The 22,610-nt window shown below is 39.5% G+C and overlaps 1 protein-coding gene across 1 annotated transcript; it reads left to right on the forward strand.

Moving 5' to 3' along the window:
- Positions 1-1,682: 1,682 nt before the first annotated feature.
- On the forward strand, positions 1,683-20,937 carry LOC125891574 (glutathione synthetase-like). Its single transcript, XM_049580951.1, has 13 exons — positions 1,683-1,769; positions 4,866-5,047; positions 7,712-7,857; positions 8,030-8,105; positions 10,559-10,698; positions 13,314-13,430; positions 13,741-13,821; positions 15,298-15,375; positions 15,689-15,755; positions 17,430-17,624; positions 19,791-19,872; positions 20,012-20,201; positions 20,334-20,937. The coding sequence occupies exons 2-13, from the start codon at positions 4,913-4,915 to the stop codon at positions 20,455-20,457; spliced, it is 1,431 nt and encodes a 476-aa protein (XP_049436908.1). The 5' UTR covers positions 1,683-1,769; positions 4,866-4,912; the 3' UTR covers positions 20,458-20,937.
- The last annotated feature ends 1,673 nt before the right edge of the window (positions 20,938-22,610 follow it).

Consider the following 22,610-nt stretch of genomic DNA (forward strand, 5'->3'; position numbering starts at 1 on the left):
TTTACGTGAGTCTGTGTTTGTCTACACTGCACTGAGGGATGAGAACCAGAGGGGCAGAAGTGAATTTCTTTTTTTACAGAAACATGAAAGTATACTCAATGAACAAAAAGTAGTTTTCCTACGCAGTGATCGGATATTCTGCCACTAGAGGGCGCCACAAATGTGAAAACTTTTTATTTCATAATAAAGTACAGGTACTAATACGAAATTACTTTTTGCACTCTCTAGGGTCACGTTTCATTTGATGTATAAAATTTGCGTGGCTTATTACAATAAATCTAAATTTCAGGACATTTTACATTCCAAATTTCCAAACCAAAGCTGACACAGAGATTCTTTGGATACTAGATATTACATGTTTCAAGTGGTGCTCAAATTGGTTCAACAGTGAGGCCGCAGTGATATTCAATACCTTGATCTAATTTTTACTGTACTGTATGTGCAGTATTTTCTATTTGATCTCAGTTTTAACCAAATGCTTTGACTGTTGTAAGTGCTTTAAGACTATAAAGGCCAGCCAACACCCCTAAAATTACCAATATCCTTTGACAAATCTTGAATATCCCAAATATTAAACTCAAGTAAAAAGAATTTCATTCAAATCACAATTCATTATTTTGAAACCAACCATGACCCACAACAGTCTGCTGTTTCCTCAGTAGTTGAGTGGTAAGGTTAACTTATGATGCAAAGCTTTAGAGTTCAAATTCTGCTGTTGCATCCTGCAGGTGGTCTCAGTCTTTTCAGGTTAACGTTTGACACTTTTCACATAGTGGCACTATTTGTGTATGAATTAATAGACATTAGATGTATTCCAGCTCTTAAATGAAATCAAAATGCAATACAAATGTAGTCAAGCAAAAAAATAAATAAATCAGTGAACGCAACATCAAATGTTTTGGATCTTGTCAGTTAAAAAAGTAACAAACATTCAAATGCTTTGGACCCTAATAAATGCCAGTTGCGGCCTTAATTACATTGTTGTACTGTTATTTTTTATTAAGGTGAAGGTTCTGACTACTTCTTGCACCACTGTTTTCAGTTTTCAGAACGGTAGACCCTTCACTAAGCTCCGCCCCTTTGTGATGGCCCATCAAGCTGTTGGAGCTAGCATGGAGCCCACACTGCAACTAACTGCACTACCTGAAGAAATATTATCATATTTGAAAAAAAATGAAAAAGTGATTCTAGAGAGGAGCAGACAGAGGGGTCTACAGTATGTGTTTGAAGGGTATATCCAGGATGTCAAACTCATCCAGCAGCAAAAACAGGTTAAAAAGACAAAGATGGTTAGAAGCTAAAGCCGAACTACAGGCGACAGATCACAGTGTAAAAGTGAACCACCGCATCAATGGTGATCGACTCAGAAGACAATAAATATAAAGGGAAACTTGTCGGACATTGAACCAGCTGTGTGGCACCGCAGTTTGTGCAGATGAACAGTGTTTGCCCCCACCCCTGACTGGATTGACAAATAATGTGTGGTATAGGAAAAATATAATACATTTTGAAAGACAGTCTGCAAGCCATTTAAAATCAGTCCTCCTGCCACAATTGGCCCGCGGGCCAGACTTTGGACATGCTTGGCTTAGACATACTGATGGAAGTCCCTGGAGAGCAGGCTCTTCCTGTCTTTCTGTTATAAAGAAACCCCTCGACGGCTGGCCAGCTGCATCGCTCATGTTTGGAGATCTTTGAGGATCTGCAGTGATTGGAGAGGGCAGTCTACGCCGCAGTCCTTCTTTCCTTGTGTGTGCCATCACTTCGAGGTGAGCATTGAGTTTGTCTGTCTGAGCAAAATCATTGTCTTAGATAACTTCTGACACAAGACAAATCAACTTCTTTAACAAGTGTCACTCAAATCCTTGATACTCACACAAGGAGGAATGTCACTGATGGACTAGTTTGGTTAGGTACATTTTTGCTAATAATAAAGGCTTGTGAAACACTCACAAAAACCATCTTGGACATTGCATCTCCATGAAGTCTGTAGTCCAGTAAAACCTTTCCCAAATGCCCACCCCCTCAAAGTTATGCAAAGTTAAATGGTCATAGGGTGTGGCTTCAACAGGTTAAGACTGGACCCTTGACGAAGGCCTGTGAGTCTAAGCAGACAAAACCATGCTATCTTAGAGTAGTTCCACATTGTTGAAGATCTTTCTCCAATACCGTGCCTCTGCAGCGACATTTTCTCACAGGTAAGGGCAGACATTATGCTTTGACTATCTTATTGTCTGAGAGCAAACAAGGCAAAGTTATTTAAATTAGTGGTGGGACACGATTAAAAAAAAAAATTAATCAGTGGCTTTGTAATCAATTAATCTTGATTAATCACATTTTTAGCAAATAGCAACATTTGACACAATAAGCAGAGCTTTCAGTTCAAATAAATTTTGGTTGACTGAATCAATGAAAGGACTTATAGGTGAACTTGCATTTTTTCTACTACAATTTCTTCCTCGATGTACATGGAAAAGACAAGTTTGAGGCATTACATCCAGTCACTGTCACCGATTCGATATGTTGTGTTTCCTGCTCTGTCAATTTCTTTTGTGGAATGTCTTCAATTTCAGGGGCCGGACAGCTCTGCTGACTGTCTCTTTTGTTGCTGCCAGTGTTATTATTATAAGATGCCGGACAGCTTTGCCTCATTGTATGTCAAAAACAGAACTTTTGACAATATTTTGATTTCCATCTTACTGTAAACCATTGCAGTCAATGAAAAATCTATATGTTGTCTAGATGACGTACAAAAATCTCAAATTTTCAAAAAATCATGCGACACTGATAGCTGAAGTCATAGTATGAAGGCAGTCTAAGGTGTCTCACTTGGCAGGTAGTTCAACAGGATCATGACTTGTCCTTGGTGTCTAAGGTTGTGAGTTTCTAATGCCTAATCAGACATACAGTACAGGCCAAAAGTTTGGACACACCTTCTCATTCAATGCGTTTTCTTTATTTTCATGACTATTTACATTGTAGATTCTCACTGAAGGCATCAAAACTATGAATGAACACATGTGGAGTTATGTACTTAAGAAAAAAAGGTGAAATAACTGAAAACATGTTTCATATTCTAGTTTCTTCAAAATAGCCACCCTTTGCTCTGATTACTGCTTTGCACACTCTCGGCATTCTCTCCATGAGCTTCAAGAGGTAGTCACCTGAAATGGTTTTCCAACAGTCTTGAAGGAGTTCCCAGAGGTGTTTAGCACTTGTTGGCCCCTTTGCCTTCACTCTGCGGTCCAGCTCACCCCAAACCATCTCCATTGGGTTCAGGTCCGGTGACTGTGGAGGCCAGGTCATCTGCCGCAGCACTCCATCACTCTCCTTCTTGGTCAAATAGCCCTTACACAGCCTGGAGGTGTGTTTGGGGTCATTGTCCTGTTGAAAAATAAATGATCGTCCAACTAAACGCAAACCGGATGGGATGGCATGTCGCTGCAGGATGCTGTGGTAGCCATGCTGGTTCAGTGTGCCTTCAATTTTGAATAAATCCCCAACAGTGTCACCAGCAAAACACCCCCACACCATCACACCTCCTCCATGCTTCACAGTGGGAACCAGGCATGTGGAATCCATCCGTTCACCTTTTCTGCGTCTCACAAAGACACGGTGGTTGGAACCAAAGATCTCAAATTTGGACTCATCAGACCAAAGCACAGATTTCCACTGGTCTAATGTCCATTCCTTGTGTTTCTTGGCCCAAACAAATCTCTTCTGCTTGTTGCCTCTCCTTAGCAGTGGTTTCCTAGCAGCTATTTGACCATGAAGGCCTGATTCGCGCAGTCTCCTCTTAACAGTTGTTCTAGAGATGGGTCTGCTGCTAGAACTCTGTGTGGCATTCATCTGGTCTCTAATCTGAGCTGCTGTTAACTTGCGATTTCTGAGGCTGGTGACTCAGATGAACTTATCCTCAGAAGCAGAGGTGACTCTTGGTCTTCCTTTCCTGGGTCGGTCCTCATGTGTGCCAGTTTCGTTGTAGCGCTTGATGGTTTTTGCGACTCCACTTGGGGACACATTTAAAGTTTGCAATTTTTCGGACTGACTGACCTTCATTTCTTAAAGTAATGATGGCCACTCGTTTTTCTTTAGTTAGCTGATTGGTTCTTGCCATAATATGAATTTTAACAGTTGTCCAATAGGGCTGTCGGCTGTGTATTAACCTGACTTCTGCACAACACAACTGATGGTCCCAACCCCATTGATAAAGCAAGAAATTCCACTACTTAACCCTGATAAGGCACACCTGTGAAGTGGAAACCATTTCAGGTGACTACCTCTTGAAGCTCATGGAGAGAATGCCAAGAGTGTGCAAAGCAGTAATCAGAGCAAAGGGTGGCTATTTTGAAGAAACTAGAATATAAAACATGTTTTCAGTTATTTCACCTTTTTTTGTTAAGTACATAACTCCACATGTGTTCATTCATAGTTTTGATGCCTTCAGTGAGAATCTACAATGTAAATAGTCATGAAAATAAAGAAAACGCATTGAATGAGAAGGTGTGTCCAAACTTTTGGCCTGTACTGTAGGTCTTTCTCACAGCAGACATTTTGACTTTTCATTTTGCGATAATTTGCTATTTAGCCATTATTGATTTCTTGATTTCTTTATTTACACCTTTGTTGTTTCCTCTGTGACATGTCAAAATGACAACGACCTATTGTACTGTGTGTTTTAGAGACACATGGTTTCTAACATAGTTTTGATTTAAGAAGTTTAAAAAGTTTTTGTTGGGGCATTTCTGCTGACAGCCCATCCTGTATTTCTCATTTGTCTTTCTGCTCTTTCTGTTTTCATCTTCCTGCTCTTCCTCCTTTTTCTTTCTTCTCAAAATGCCCGGCCCTGACTCACGGCTACACAGCAGCTATAAAGTCCATTTGCTTCCTGAAAGGCTGCTGTGTTTTTGTGATGGCAAGAGAAGTATTTCTCCAGCAGCTGATCTCAAATCCTGACAGACTAAACTGTTTAGTGGAAGAAGCAAAAGAGTTGGCTTTTCAACATGGGCTTCTTATGCGCACACTCGAGACCCCCAATTCATCTGAGGTAGGAACAACCACACAGATTTGTTTTAATTGTTTGTATATGTTTTGAACCCCTTTTCCCTGAGTGGTTTCCATTAGAGGCTGACATAAAATGGAGAATCCCATGGGACCCTTGGGTCCCTTAGAGATTGGGAGGAATTTACATGCTGAAAATCAAGTCAAGATAACACTGATGCAATTATTGGTTACAAAGCCATCTGCATCCATGCATTTTTTTTTAAAATTAGTAACCCAACAATAGCGCAACAAAACCTTTCTGCTCCAGCTAAATCTGCCTCTTTGAGTCTGAGCCAACTCCTCTTTCTAGTCTGATGTTTAGAAAATACAGATCGTAAACTGGCTGAACCGCTCGGCTGTGACCCAGCGGAGGCTCTGCCTCCGGCGGGTTCCCAGCAGCACTCAAATCAGGTTGACTGGCTCCAGAGCCCGGACAATCCGAGCCTTTGCAGCTTATGGAGCTGCAGGAAGATGCGGCTTGTCAGCGGCTGGGCTTCCCCCCTGGGCCCGGTGCCGGTGTCGGCATGTGGGGAGGGGATGTAATGTGCACCCTTCCTCACCTCTAACCCCAACCCCAAGCAGTTAGCTTTGCAAAGCGTTAGCCTCCTGTTGTCATTCATCTCAGCTAACATTGCATGTAAAAGTTATGCTATTTTACAAAGTAACATTAATATGAATCACAAAACATTTTGAAACTTACCATTCAGTGACCACCTGAAAGGAATCATTTTCAGTTGGCAGGGCTTCTGCTTCGTCATCAGAGGGCTCAAACATGTACGGCTGGATTAAATTTGTGGCAGCCATTGCTGAGCCAGGGAGATGTCAATCAAAACGAGGGAGTTGTCAATCAGAGCGTTATCTGCCACGCCCACTCTGTCCTAGCAAGTGGTTTAAACAGCAAAATGAGCTGTTTTTAAACCAGGTTTTCTAATAGTTATTAATGGTTATTTTCACTCTTTTGTGGATGATTAATGAGACACTCGACTTTGATATAATATATGCATTTTTACTATTTCAAGCTGTGTTTCCAAAGGCTTTAAGAATTCCAAATGTTATTTCCATGGCTGAGGAAAGTTCAGTCAATAATTGTTAACATGAGCTCATCTCTCTCAAAGCCAGAAACCAGGGAAGTAAGTCTCAAACTTGTGATGTCATAGGGTATAAAGTCTGGAGCTGCTCCATAGACAATGAATGGGAGCCCGATTTTGTGGACCCATAGAATGTTTGCTTTCTATTTTATACCCAAATGAGCTTTACTCTATTGTAGTGATCTCAGAACATCTTTTCCAGTTTCCAAGTCATTGTCTATACAGCAGCTCCAGACTTTATACTTGATGGCATCACAAAGTTTCAGCAGCAAATTTGAGTTTCTTTAGTTCTGGGATTTGGGGGACAGTTGTTTGTGTTTACTAATATTTTTGGACTGTCTTAGACCATAGAAATAACATCTATGAATTTGAAAATGTGCATAGTTTCAATAAAATGTCTGTGAATACAACATGTATTATTTCTAAAGAGACTGATACTTCAAGTTTCAGTGCAGCCACATATTTAGAAGTGTCCTCAACTGGTACCTGCACACAGCAACTACATGAGACAGATAGCATCTGTCACATTCAATCATTTGAAGGCCACCTAAGTATAATATAATATAATATAATATAATATAATATAATATAATATAATATTATATAATATAATATAATACATAACTAGGATTCTTGCAAGATTCTTACAACTGTTGTGACCCCAGATGTACAAAAAGAAAGATCAAAGTCCCGACTTCTGGATGAGGTCTGACAGGGTGAAGGCAGCGAGGAGGACCCACTGTAGTAATTCTCTGAGGTATCTAGGCCTGGTTTCATTACATATTTCATTAAAATCTTGGGATAAAAGGTGGATTAATTATTTTACATTACACTCTGTTGGCCACAAACGTTGAGTGTCCCATAAATCTGTGATTAAAGAGTGGATGCTTTATGAAGGGGTCGAGGGTGATGCAAGATTTATTCATTTACATTTTGTATTGCATTTTCGATAATGTTATACGACGTTAAAAAAACAAAGCAATATTTACAGGAACATTTTATACCAAGAAGGCTATAATCAATATATTTATATTAACAATGGATTACTAGGTGCACCGTACTGTGTGTGAGAATACAGTCCTTCAGCACTGCGTCCTACCACACTAACAGCTGATCGTCGGCAATCAGCCCCCGTAGCATCACAAAAGTGTTTAAGACTTCACATGTGTCCTGGCCTTAAATCAGATGACTTCTTTTCCTGAGTGGAGAGCAGGCCTTAATTACTTCACTTTAAACTGATATTAGTTCAAATATCATAGTATGTTACATCAGTATTATTTTTTGGCCTGTAAAAAATGTGTGAATTATGTGTGCATGTTATGGGGGAGTGGTGTTGCCTTAAATAAAAGGGGAAAAAAACAAAACAAAGAAGGGGTGTCTTGGTATAAAGAAAACATTGTGTGCCACTGCCCTTCCACCATATAGCATTCATCTTAAAAGGAGAGCTGCCACACACAAAAATATCATTATGTACATTTTGTGTGCAAATGAAAGGTTTTTCTAGAATGCACTGGTGATATCTTTATCTTTCTTGGTTTTTCTAACAGCAGCCAGTCACCACATTTGTATTCTGCTTTCAGGTCGTCACCTACGCCCCATTTACACTCTTCCCCACTCCTGTGCCCAGAGCCGCCCTCCTCCAGGCTCTGGATGTGCAGACTCACCTCAACACATTGGTGGACAAGATCAGCCAGGACCCAGACTTTCTAGAAGAGGCTCTTGCAGGGTACAAAGGGAATGTTGGTCACATGGATGACAACATTTTGTTAATGATTAAGTTTTTATTTTCTATAAAACCCTGTGAAATTTTTTTGACGGGAGCACAGTGTAACAGAATGAAGCTCAAAAGGGCTCCATCACTGATAAGGTTTAATGATTTGTCTTTTTCAACATCACAGAACTATCCAGGCAGATGATTTTACAGCTAAGTTGTTTGGCATATACAGACAAGTGCAGCAGGAAGGTCGGAAACAGGTTAGTGATGTAGATAACCTGCTGTGAAACAGGATAGACCCTTTTTGTATTTGTTAACAGAGATGATGTAGGCTATTTAGTGGGTGGAGCCAAACTGGTGGCAGAAAGGGACAGTAGTGGTTTCAGTGTGAGTGCTGAGTAAAATGTAAAAAGCACGTTTATATTTCTCAACCAATTGCAATGAGTTGTTTTTATATCCATGGGTGTATGATCTACATGTAGTAAAAAAATAAAGTGTTGTCCCTGGATATCTAGGCTAATCAGTGCTGCTCAATGCTTAGTAAATGAGTGTGTTAGGCTCATATGAACTGAATCCTTTATGTGGTGAAAGATATATCATCATCGTCAAGCATGGATTTGGCTTATTCCTTAATTAATAGTTGTGGAGACTTCCCCATATAATATAATTAAATGTGGAAGTTCAACTTGACTTGCTAGTGCGTTAGCTAGCTAATGCTGCCTGCTTATCAACACCTTGATCATAACAAAGTACTCTTTGCCACAAGAAAACACATTCTTTGTTTATGTCAACGTAGAGACTAGAATGTGTGTTTAGATCGGTTCCCATCTGCATCCAGGCAGGGAAAATTAGGGTCCATGTCATTGGTTCGACAGCCCATTGGTTCGACATCCCATTAGTCCGACTGCCCACGGTGCTGAACGGCTCGCGGCGGGCGTATGGTGGACCGCGACCGGCTTGAGGCGGAGCAGGCTCACAGCTTATGTGTTTGTCACTTTCTTTTTCATTTTAACCCACACCATGATCTTTTCCTGACCCTAACCAAGTGGTTTTTGTGCCTAAACCTAACCAGACCTTAACCACAGGGCATCATGATGATTTCGGAACAGACTTCGGAACAATGTGTTTAATATGGTCGGAACAATGGGATGTCGAACCAATGGGCAGTTCCTAAAAATTAAAGGCTTGCTAATGTTAGCGATGTAGCTAATGTGCTATAGCTGATAGCTGACTGGTAGAAACAAACATCCATGATCCATCATACGTTTAATAATCCAAACAAATAACATACATTGTGGTGTCCTTTCTAGGATGAGCAGTGGTGAAAGTTACTACTCTGTTATAATCAAGGAGCTGATAAACAGACGGCATCAGCTAGCTAGTTGAAAAGTTGTCTAATGTTACTTTCACATTAAATTTTATTACATGAGGGCGTCTCTACAAGTATTAACCAGGGACAATAAGACAAATCCATACTTGACAAATGTGAGTTTTTGCAGTTCCTTATGATGATGAATTATCTTTCACCATGTCAGGAAGTCAGTTCATGTAAGCCAAACACACACTCCTCTATTGAGCGTCCAACAGTGATTATAGCCTAAATATCAAGATTCTAATTAACTGGAGACAAAACTTTATTTTCTACACGTAGATGTATGTATGTGTATACATATGGTCTCGCACTAACAAACTAACCCTGAGCAATGCAACGTTACAGTGGTCGGACATCTTTATAGCCTACCTTGTGGAAAAACCCAGCATCCATACGAAAGAATAACTCAAGACATAAACCTCTCGATGCATACAGTTTTGTACTTTGCGGTGACGTCCAGGATGTTTAATGCCGAGATCTGTCAAATGATTTTTGTTTACTATGGACAGACGTGCTGCAGAGCAAGCGACAAGGACATAAAACGAAGCTATAGCTATAAGACATTTAAACAAGTCAGGCAGCTATAGGCTGCTGACGGCAAACTGCACTTCATGGCTCAGTTAACATTAACTTGTTTTAATTTTTTTAATGCATTTTAGGACAATGTAAATACTGCTGCCACTAGGTGTATGCGAATATAAGCCTAAATATAATTTCATGCTGTAACTGTAGGGCTCTATGAATTGCGTATGTGAATATTATGTAGATTTTTTGTTTACAATAAATTCTAGCACCCATTAAGGTCTTCGTTTAGCTTCAAATGGCATCCTCAGCGACGGTTTTCAATAAAACTAAAGGTTATCTTTTTTTTGTAATTTGTAAATTTTTTAAAATTTCCATTCTGGGTGTCTCAACCGTTTCACATTTGTGTCTGCTGTTTTTCTGCCACCAGTGTGCACGTGCAACTGTCCACTAAGAACAGGTCTATTTGCACTCTTAAAGCATAAGGCATTTATTTTTATAAAATGAGAAAGTTGGTCTATATACTGTATTATATATATTGTATTATTTAAATATCTATACAAGTTTTTTTTCAGGTAAGCCATATATTAAAAAACATAAATAAAATGAGTGCAAGATTATTTGTCAAACTAAGTGAAACTAAACTAAGACACTCCCTAGTGATGAAGATGAGGTGATACAGGTTTGTGTGATTTAGTGATTATTATAATGTGCTATGTTATATTTGTAGTGACATGATTATTTCTACAGGTGGGTCTGTTGTGGTTGATTTTAGTATGTGGAAATTAGTGAAATTTAAACTATGTATTTTCTTTCCAGTCCATAGTGGTGGGTTTAAACCGGTGTGACTACATGGTGGATCAGGGGGAGGATGGGACTCCTTCCCTGAAGCAGATAGAGATCAACACTATTGCTGCTGGTGCTTTTGGCGTGTCTGACTGTCTCCCTGTGGTGCACAGGTATCTGAGAACATGTAGGAGTAGTAATAATATCGAAGATTTTCTGTGAAGTCACTATCTATTGCTGAATGAGGCAACACAATGGTGTAGAGTCTATGGTCCACTGATGAAAGCCCTTGCATTTGCAGTGTTACAGGTGTCTATGGTGACATTCACAGGAAAAATCACAAGCGACACTCAGCTAGTGATGCATTTTCCGCCACCCAACAGTGGTTGGTCAACCAGAGAGAATAGAAGGAGCTAACACAGCAGATTTACTTTTTAACTCACTTGAGTGTTAAGCGGTGTATTGTTTTGCTGCTAACATGAGCAAGCACTTATTATGGCTGAACAAAAAACAGTAAAGAGCATCAGGTGATGAAATTGTAAAAACAAGTGCAAATCCAGAGAAAAGGAAACTAATTTGACATTCAGACGAAGACTGATGTCACACAGGCGGCACTGATTGGATCTCTGGATTTGTTTGTTTCGGCTGGTGGGCTGTGCTTCATTATGGCTCGACTGTTTTCAACATGGCAGCTTAGTCACAAGCTTTCTCATTTTACAGCTAATCAGTACACTAAAAAATGTTTCTGAAAACATTTGGGGCAAGAAATGGGCAATGCAGAATCTTGATCAGCACTCCCTAGTTTGACAGTTTGATCACAGTTCGGGAGCAGCAACTGACATGATTGATAACTGCGTTAGAGACTCCTGGGCTCTGATGAGTTGTTTTCCTTCAGCCACAGTGAATTTTTGCTAATGCCATCAGAAGCACTATGTGATGGCAGAGGAACATGATTTGTTTCACAGACTCTCTCATGCACTACTGCGTGGATATTGTCTAGTGTTTCAGCAAATATGACATTCGTATAAGTTAACAGATAGAGCTTTAACTTTTCATCAGTTTAAGCAGGGGATTACTGCTCAGGCTTAAAGAGATAGTTCAGGTTTTTGAAGTGGGGCTGTATGAGATACTTTTCTACCGTCAGTGTATTACATACAGTGGATGGCAGTGTGCTTCTTGTTTGGAGAACCAGATGGGACTAGTGCCCCAGACAATTAGCACTGCATTGCTATGGACTGTGGTTAGCAGCAAAATGTTTTTTAGCAACTTCAAAAAAGCCTACCTTAAAAAACAAAACAAAACAAAAAAATCAAGTGGATGCTATATTTATTTTTTCTGCTTTACCTTGCCATCAGCCAGCCCTTTCCTTTAATGCTACATTTTCTCAGCCATACAACCTCCATATTCCTACGCAAAAACGCCCAACTCAGCTGTTGGGGTCAGAAAGTGCTTCTGTGCAATTCAGCTTAAGGAAACTTCACTTTTCTAAAGACATGAAAACAGCTGTGGTTACTTACACTGAATACATCGACACTTCACCTTGAAAACTGACACAGCTTGGTGATTGCAGTAAATATTTCTCTCAAGAAGATTATTAACCACCGCTAAATTAACCAGAGAGACTGTGACTAGACAAGTGAACCCAAAATCAGACAAAAACATAGATCAGGAGCAGTTTCTAGTATGTGATTTATTATCAATAAAAATGAGTGGAGGAGTACTGGGAGGCTAAAGTCTGAGGTTGGGGAGTGAAGCAGGGGAGCTGACTGGGGAAGCTGGCCAAGAGGCATTCTCGGAACCCATCGGCTTTATTTGGCGTCTGACTTCTGGCAGACGGCGATACAGCCTCTGAGGGCAGACCCCCGATTTTTTGGCATTCCGGTTTGATTTGGGCGGAAGATGCGAATTTCCCTTTCCGACTTCCATTTAAGTAAATATGCTGAACCATTGCGATGGATTCAGAGTTTGCAGTGACGCCAATTATACCAGGGCTCTTCTGCTCTTCTTCCGGTGGCAAGATCTCCAGGGTTACATTCACTGAATGTAGAGTCTGTATAGAGACTAGCCAAGAGGTTCCAGAGCAGTGAGGTGAAAGGAGCAGATGAGGTTCAGGTGGTTACTGAGTTGAGCAGGAGTTTCCGTGCAGGTGGAAAGCTGAAGTGACGACAGTTGGTTAACAGGGGGAGAAGGAGTGGAGCAGGAGGCAGGAGTCAGGCTGGGATAAAGCTGCAGGCACAGAGAAACAGGTATTAGTAAGCAAGTCAAAAGTACAGGATTAACAAGGTGGCTTGACCATGACTGACTGGTAAGCAGAGTCTACAATCTGGTGGCGTTCTGAACTTGGAGCTTGGTATATGAAGCAGAATTGATTGAAAGATGATTAGCAGCTGCGGTCACTCCCGTGCACCAGACATGACTTGTATAATCGGCGCCAGTAATAGCCATGGCAGGGGGCATTATGTTTTCAGGTTATCTTTCTGTTCATCGGTGCTATTCCTGTGGGCGTGATATCTCAGTAAATCCTCAAGGGAAGTTCGCCAAATTTGGTTCAAATTTCCACTTCAACCCAACAATGAAATGGTTAGATTTTGGTGGTCATTGGTCAAAGTCAGGTAACTGTGACTTTGTCTGTCTCATTCTTGTGAACGTGATATGTCAAGAACGCCTTGAGGATTTTTTTTCAAATTTGGCACAAACATTCACTTTCACAACTTATCTTGCTCGGTTTTTGCTACATCTGTAACGTCAATTCATGCAAAATAGCAGATGGCTCTCTCTGATTTGTCAGGCACGTACTGAGGTCAGTTGGTCTTTTGGAAGAGAGCCAGTGTGTTCAGGATACCAACAGGACTTCTGGAATGATGGCTGCTCTCGCCAAGGCCTGGGAGCTCTACGGCCAACAGAAGTAAGTGTAGTGATGGTGGAGGTCAACATAATGTAGTATCAATAAAAAATTTATAAGGAAAGAAGATCTCCTGGACATTATGAATGGCAAGTTTTGGTTGATTACATATGATAAATACATATCATAACAGTTTTGTTTTGTGTAAAGCTTGTAAAAATATGAAGGAATCAGAATTTTTCTCATGTTTTTCACAATTTCTTTTAACTTGATTTGGTGCAGAATTTATCCTACAAGAAAAACCTTTGATTACTACGTTTTACACTGACTGAATAATAAGCAATTGGTAATAAACTTGATTCGCCTTCTGCAGGGCAGTAATCCTGTTTCTGGTTGAGGATGTCCAGACTTCCAAACTCAATCATCGTTCCATTGAAAAGGAGCTTTGGAACAGGTAAGGGCAAAGGGTTTAAAGATATGTAAAAACTGAATTTCTTAAACAGAAACTTTGCATCAACCTTCAGACGCAGACCTGGTATACATCAACTTTTCTGTTTCTTTCCTTTTTCTGTTTGTGAAGTGCATGAAGACTTTGTCAAGTTAGTAAAGAACCTGCTGGTATAGACAACTCTGAACCATTTTCTTAACATTAGCTGCAGATTTTATTGCTCAACCCTTGACCTATATTTTCAACCTCTCTCTAAGCTCTAAGGTGACTCCAAAAATATGAAAGTCAGCCTAGTATGTTCCCCCACTGCTGATAGGCCCACTTCAAAGGTGTCAGTTCTAGCAAAGATCTTGAATGATTAATGAGTGCAGTTGAAGGTGTTTTTCTGTAATAACTCCATTCTATCTAAACATCATTCTGGCTTCAGAAAGCAACATAGCACCATTACCGCAACCATGAAGCTGGCAAGTGGTATCATTGGCGTTTTTGACATGAAGCAGAGCTGTGCAGTGCAGCTCTATTTATTGACCTGTCCAAAGCCTTTGATACTGTTGACCATCTTATTATATAAACAGAGGTTGACTATTATTGGTATATCTGATCAGGCGGTGGGCTGCTTTGTGAATTACTTCTCAGAAAGGTCTCAGTGTGTTTAGTTTGATGGACTCACCTCTAACTGGCTCAACACTGGCAATGGTGTACCCCAGGGTTCTGTGTTAGGCCCGATTTTTTTTATTTTTAAATTGATAGTCTTGGTCAAAATATGGTTGGTGCCAGTTTTCATTTTTATGCCGATGACACTGATATATTGTGCCAGCTCATCCATCACAGAGGCTGTGGCCTAAGTGCAGGCTGTTTTCAATGTTATCAAATGCAGATGAAACCAAGGTTATGGATTTCTCAATGCTAGGAAGAAGCCTGTGATTATTATTACCCACTGTGTTATTACTGCTTAGGGACAGAAGTTAGAGGTTGTCACTTGTTACAAACATCTTTGTATTAGGCTTCCTTTGTACATTTATACTTTGCTAGAACAGAGATCTGATTGTAGCTGTAGTCTGAGATCTTTAGATTTAGTTTAGTTGTCTGTTCCTGGTGCTTGGACTGAGCTGGGAAAGAAAACTTTTATGTGCTGTGCTCCTCTCAGCTGGTATAACCTTCAGAAAGAGTGAATTGGTCTCTCTGCCTGACTTTAAAGCCAAACTGTACAGTACAAGGATGAAGTACAAGTACAAGGATGAATGAATCAGTTGGTTCTTGTCATTGTGCTTAGGTGTTCTAATAATTCTGCATGTTACTTTATATCTTTTATGTTTCCTTATTGTGTTGTTGTTTGGCTATAACTTTTTGTGTGCTGCTGTCTTGGCCAGGTTTCCCTTGTAAAAGAGATTGTTGATCTCAATGGGACTTGAATATGGGTTAAATAACATAAGTAAAAAAACATGTTTTTTTTGGTATGAAGATTATTTTCTCTCCATGCAGGAATATTCCTGTTATCCGCAGAAAGTTTGAGGAGGTGTCCAGAAGAGGATTTCTAGATGCCAACCAAAACCTGTTTGTGTAAGTATTCATTTAGTATTTATATCTGTAAAATTTGTAGTTGAATTGTAAACGATGGAGAGTGATTGTGGTATGTAGAGGGCAAAAATGTAATGATGTAATGTTAATGCACATACATGAAATTGTTATTCATATTTATTTATTTGGGATATTTCACAACATACTGGAACTATTATTTTACCTGCGATAATTTTACTAGCTAGGGTGGCTGATCACGTTTGAAACCTCACAGTATTTATGACATTCTTTTGGTCAAGTGATAATATGTAAGTTCTTTTAATTCAGTTAATGCTGTCTAACTGTAACTCTGCAGAGATGGGCTGGAGGTAGCTGTAGTGTACTACCGCTATGGCTACATGCCAGGTAACTACACTGAACAGGTAAGAAATTAATATTCTTACGTTAATTGAAAACTGCAATACCTCATTTGGCCACTTGGAGGCAGCAGAGACAAGCTGTAAACACAAAATCTACAAACGATCACCTTAAATGGTTCACTGTTAACTCAACCTCTGGTTTCACATGGGACACCAATGTTGGCCATTTGTCACCCTGATCAATATATATACCCGACTACCATTCCGTCACCTGACTTCCTCTGTCGCAGCATAACAATAAATACGACCATCTAACATGCTGATTATGGCATTCTGAATATGCAGTTGCTGTAGCAGGACCTTACTAACTCATAGCTATAACACTGATAACCACTACCAATGGCCATTTAACCTAGGGGCACCATTCGAACCAGGTGATATCTGGCTCTTTAGCTTCTAAATGCTCCACTGTGTTCATCAGCTAGTGGCTAACTCTGTCTGACTGTTGTGTGCTGCTGGCCAAGTGACGTACAGTCGTTTTGTCAGAGCTTTTTTTTTACTGAACAGCACACTGAGCACGGTTACATGCGCACAATAATCAGATAACTGGGAATTATCAGGTAATGGTAATAATCCGATTTGACGCGTTTACGTGCACTTCAATAATCTGATAATCAGAAAAACCTGGTTTACATGATTCAGTCCTTCAGTTGGATTTCCCCTCAAGTACATGACATATAACTCAAACTTCCTGTTACAGTAGGTACTCATATCCTTGAAAAACCTTGAAAAGTACGCAAGTCATATATTTGCAAAATAAAGCACTCATCATGCTGACAGCTTTTATTCTTACAGTACTGTTTGTTTTTATCATTAACAAATACATGTGAGAGCATGTATTTGAGAATATAAAAACATATTATTTTATGTAACATCTTTATCTGAAAGGAAACAAAAGATGTCAGATTAACGTAGTGGAGTAGAAAGTACAATATTTCCCTCTAAAATGTAGTGGAGTGGGAGTATAAAATAACAAAACCCGAAAGAAACCAGATCAAAGGGTACACATGCACCGAATAATCTGACTATTGGGGAAAAAGCTAGGTGTGTTTATCTGATTTCTCATAATCAGATAATGGCTTTTATCTGATAAAGCCTATCGGATTATGCTGTTTACATGACCACTTTAATAATCAGATAACTCCAGAAATCAGATAATGATCGGTTTATTAGTGTGCATGTAAATGCGCTCACTGATAATGAGAGTGCTCAGAATGAACTGAAATGGTAAAGTTGTGGGCTGGAAAATCAGTACAAGTTAAAAGACACTAAAGTGCTGAGTGGAACTGCAAAGCTGAGTGATAATTATTTGTAGGCTTTCACTACCACTGACTACTTTCACATTACGCATCAATTGTTAGTGTAATTTTTATTTTTTTTTTTTAATCAGAGCAGCTTCAAAGTTGCATTAAACCATTTTGACTACAAATGGGTAGAAAGTCTTCAAAACACTATATGGAGGGAAAAAAAGGACTTTTCATTTTCATGTACAGTATTTTCAGGATGCATCACAGAAATATCCAGTCATATAACTTTCAATATTTGTTAATGACTTAGTGTGTTTCTTGATTAACAGTTCTTACTTCTTAAAAACAACAATTGAATTGAATAGAATTAATGGAAAAGAATATTTCCAGTTGTGAATCATTTCTAACACAGATTTCATGTACGGTGTAGACTTGGGATGCTCGTCTTCTGATGGAGCGCTCTCTGGCTGTGAAATGTCCAGATATCAGCACTCACCTGGCTGGAACCAAGAAGGTCCAGCAGGTGCTCGCCAGACCTGGTGTTCTGGAGAAGTTCTTCCCAGACCAGCCCCAAGTAGTGGAGCAGATCAGAGCAACGTTCGCTGGCCTCTATACTCTAGACATGGTGAGAAAAAACATACTGCAAAGCTGTAAATGAGTTTTCTTTAAGTGTGTCACTGACACACATTATCCTTAAGGCCTAACAAATGTCATGAATGCATTTTATTCATCGACCTACCTTATAATACAGTTTTTCTCAATTGTTTACACACAAATACTGGTACTTGAGACACAATGACCACAACATGTAACTCATGCACCAACCCCCTGAACCAATTCTGCTAAACTATAAGCACAATTCCTGCTTTACACTCAAATTGCAGTTCTAAAACACATTTTTTTCCAAAACACTACACACAATTCTCTGCATTTGGCTCAGTTTTCATGAAGAAAAGCTCTTGTGTTCACAAAGAACACATTGTCATTCAAAATTCTAAAGTTAATTGCCCTACTATGCACACTGACTCATCACATTGGCAAACACCTGTCACACAGTTTTACAATTAGCAATCAGAGCTTTAGCATAAAAGGGCAACAGGTGAGCTTTTCTGTTTTGGAGCAATGGATGCCAACATTGGAAACAGAGGCAGAGCCAGAGCCAGAGGAGTGAGAGTAAGAGGAGGAGGACGGGGAAAACGAGGACGAGAAAGGCCAAGGACCGTAATCTCTGATGAGATCCGAGCCACTTTTTCTGCCTGGAGATGGAAAGTGCATGACCGAAATCCACACACGTGTATACCCCTTCTCCAAGCTATGGAAGACGCATGTGGAGATATAGCAGTTGATGCTTTTCATGGCTGGATTCGCCATGCTAGGCGATATTTCCCCCACTGCTTGGCCAGGAAAAACATTGCTTGTGATGTGGATGAGGTGCTGTGGCCAGACCGAAACAGAAGAGAGGATGCAGCATAGTTTTGTTTTTTTACTGTAACTGTACACAGTAAATTCTTCTGTTGTTTTGTATGTAGACCACTGTAGGTGCAACTTTGTGTTGGTTAGAATGTACACTGTGTACATTGTTTTTGTGGGAAAAATAAAATATATTTGTTACCATATATTTGTGTTTTCTAAGTATAAAAACAATATTCTAAAATATTTTACAACACACTTATGTATGTACTGTCTGTAATAAGTATAACAATGAACAAAAAAAAGGCCTAAGTCATTATGATGAATGGAGAAGAAGTGTTTTCCATTCATCATAGTGTTTTACATTGAGCACATCAGTGTTCAACTGGTTCTTACAAATGTCTATTCATATGATGGTTTGTGTGTGTCATTTGAAAACAAAATACCATTTTGAAAAGAAATAACATTGTTTTGAATGTAAAGTTTCATTTTACAGGAGAATTGAGGGGTTTTGCCCATTGTGTGTGTGTTTTTTGATTTGTGTGTAGAGTTCTGACAGTATGAGGCATGCTTTCAGAAAATGTGTGTAAACAATCGAGAAAAACTGTAACTTTAACATGTCTGTGAACACTGGTCTCCTGGGGAAAGTCCTGTGTTTTTTGACCCATCCACCACACCAATCTCTCTCCTTAAGTGGATCCCTTCCTTCTTTATTTCATCAGTGCATTGATCATGTGATTGCAGCCTTCCCAAATAGTGGGTTACACATGAATAACTGGCTCATGATTATGTGGGACATGTACGAATATTAGTGCATTACTTCACATAGGAAATTTTATACAGAACATTTTTTTTTAAAAAAGCCTGAAATCAGTTATACATGATCTAAATAACATCTTATTTCAGACTGTTTTACAGAGATGTCAACTTACCTTTATGATCTGCAGCTGCAGTTTGTTGTGCCGTTGAATTTTTTACAGTTGTTTTGTTTTTTGTTTCTGTTGTGGCCTATTTAGTCAGGTTTACGTATTTCAACTGAATCAAGTATTTCTGGCATAAACTAAATACGAACAATTTATGTAATTAGGTCAAATAAAACTGAGACTATGAGAATTTATGTCGCTATAGCTCATAAAATACTTAATTTACTTCACAGAAGTTCTTCTCGTTATTGTTAATACATTCTGTAAATTTCAAATATGTTAAAAAACTGGACATTATAACTTTAGTGTCAGTAGATTTATCGCAGATGGCTGTATTAAACCACATCAGTTTTAGCTAGGTGTATTTGTTACTGTAGTTTTTCTGAATGTCTCTATTTATCCCAGAATAAAAATGAGAATAATTAGAGAATAATTTTTGAAACTCCTCTGGGCTCCAGGGTGCAGAGGGTGACCAGACAGTGGCCATGGCTTTGGCCAATCCAGATAAGTTTGTCCTGAAGCCTCAGAGAGAAGGAGGAGGTAAGATGACATTGGCATACCCCCCGAAAAAGTTAGCTTAGGAGTTGCATTGGTATTTCTCCTAATGTTACAATGTGTCAGTTATTATTGCCAAAATTAAGACTACATGACCTCATATGTCTCTGCTTCACCACTTCAGGGAACAATTATTTTGGAGAGGACATGGTCAGAGTACTACAGGAGGTTAAAGGCGATAAAAGGAGAGCTGCTTATATTCTGATGGACAGAATCCGACCCAGAACAGAACAAAACATCCTGCTGAGGAGAGGACTTCCTCTCAAACTCTCCACTGTTTGTAGTGAAATAGGAGTTTATGGAGCCTATGTGAGGTACAGTATACACAGAGCTGTACAGCATGCACGTGGTGAAAATGAAAATGAAAATCATACATTTATAGATTGTTTGATAATCATGAATTCTTATTTGCATTTATCATGATGTATCTGTATCTCCATGCACAGGCACGGAGGAAAAATGGTCCTCAATGAGGCTGCTGGACACATGTTGAGGACAAAGAGCACCGAGCACAATGATGCAGGGACTTTCCGTGGAGTTACCACATATGACAGTCCGTTTGTCATCTGAACTCTCCTCCTGGTATCTATGGAGGCCCCTGATCTATTGCAAGGAAGTTAATATTATTTTTTTGCTGCAGTTTGCAGTTCCACAGGCTGAACACTAGGTGGCAGTAAAACCAAAGGCATGTTTCTCAAATACAGTTACAGTTTTTTTTTACAGTTGTTTACAAACTAAAATGAAAATTTTCACACAATTAACAGCTCTTTACACTCAAGAAGCAAAACACCTGTCCATAGATGCACAACAGTAAGCACAGACTCACAGCTTCACACTTTTTGCAAAACATTACACACAGTGATTTGCAAAACTCTACACGCATTGTCACACCTTAGACACAGATAAGGATTGTGAGGTTACTTCCTTCTCATTACAAAGCCCCTGCTTGCCAACGACCACACTAATGAACGAATTGGATAATCACATCCACCTGGTGTGGAAGCACACAGGTGCTTAGTGTAAACCAAGTGGACCACATGCAGTACATTGTCGTTTGGGACAATGTATCTTTCCATTGATCTGCTCTGGTCCACAACTGGTTCCATGAGCACCCTGAATTTGCAGTCTTATACCTTCCACCATACTCCCCATTCCTAAACCCAATAGAGGAATTTTTATCTGTCTACACTTTACAGTAGTAAGAAAAACTACTATTTTGTTCTGATTTTCATTGTTGATCTGTTACTGTAACTGAGTATGGTAAGAAATAAATATTTTCATTCTGCAGCAGTCTGCAATCAGTGTTGTGTTTGTTTGTTGTATTTGTGTACTTTCTCTGTATACCTCAAAGTAATCATGAAGAATGTTGTGGGTTTGACAATATCTTTTTGTCATCTAATTATCCCTTACATAAAAATGTCTGGCAAAAAAGTCTAGCACTAGACCAGCTATTTCCTAAAATAGGGTTTTTTACAAATGTATTTTGTATTGATCACTGTAGTGTGTAACTGACTGCAATAGTGTCTGATCATTTGAAGACTGTGTTAGTGAGATGAAAACAAAACAGCATTTTTATAAATATGTGTATATGTTTTGACTGAAGTGTATATGTTTTGACTGAAGTGTGTCATTTTGCAAACAATCTAGGAGTTATGCAAATTGAGTGTGGTGTTTGGATAATTGTGTGAATATTTTGAAGAAAGGAGCCCTGTTTTCAAAATTGCATGTAAACAATTGAGAAAAACTGTAAAACACCAGCAGATCTGCAGAGTTCATTTCAGGTAACCAAGGCTACAGAGTTTGTCTACACTGCACTGAGGGATGAGAACCAGAGGGGCAGAAGTGAATTTCTTTTTTTACAGAAAAATCTGACAGTATACTCAGTGAATAAAAAGAGCTCACAATGAGCTGTTCCTATAAATATTGATGTCCTCTATGAACTTCTCAGATGTTTCCATTCAACAGATCATCAAGATATACATATATATATATCAGGTACACTGTGCTAGTACCGGGTTGGACCCCCTTTTTCCTTCAGAACTGTCTTAATTTGGTCCATGATAGCATCACACAGCTGCTGCAGCTTTGTCAGCTGCACATTCATGATGTGAATCTCCCGTTCCACCACACCCCAAAGGTGCTCTATTGGATAGAGATCTGGTGACTGTGGAGGCCAGTGGAGTACAGTGACCTCATTGTCATGTTCAAGAAACCAGTTTGAGATGATTTGAGTTTTGTGACATGGTGCGTTATCCTGTTGGAAGTAGCCATCAGAAGATGGGTGCACTGTGGTCATAAAGGGATGGACACGGTCAGCAACAATACTCAGGTAGGCTGTGGTGTTTAAATGATGCTCAGTTGGTGCTAAGGGGTCCAAAGTGGCCAATTATATCACCACCACCAGCCTGAACCGTTGATACAAGGCAAGATTGATCGCTGCTTACATGTTGTTTATACCAAATTCTGACCCTACCATCTGAATGTCGCAGCAGAAATCAAGACTCATCAGACCAGGCAACATTTTTCCAATCTTCTATTGTCCAGTTTTGGTGAGCCTGTGTGAATTGTAGCCTCAGTTTCCTGTTGTTAGCTGACAGGAGTGACACCTGGTGTGGTCCTCTGCTGCTGTAGCCCATCTGCTTCAAGGTTCCACGTGTTGTCCATTCAGAGATGGTCTTCTGCAGACCTTGGTTGTAACGAGTGGTTATTTGAGTTCCTGTTGC

The sequence above is a fragment of the Epinephelus fuscoguttatus genome, linkage group LG7, assembly GCF_011397635.1.
Source record: "Epinephelus fuscoguttatus linkage group LG7, E.fuscoguttatus.final_Chr_v1".
In the NCBI taxonomy this organism is placed as follows: Eukaryota; Metazoa; Chordata; class Actinopteri; order Perciformes; family Serranidae; genus Epinephelus; species Epinephelus fuscoguttatus.

Coding starts and splice junctions, on each gene's coding strand:
- LOC125891574 (XM_049580951.1), top strand. CDS start 4,913: ATGGCAAGAGAAGTATTTCTCCAGCAGCTGATCTCAAATCCTGACAGA. Junction 7,858..8,029: donor CTAGAAGAGGCTCTTGCAGG/GTACAAAGGGAA, acceptor TCAACATCACAG/AACTATCCAGGCAGATGATT. Junction 13,822..15,297: donor GAAAAGGAGCTTTGGAACAG/GTAAGGGCAAAG, acceptor CTCTCCATGCAG/GAATATTCCTGTTATCCGCA.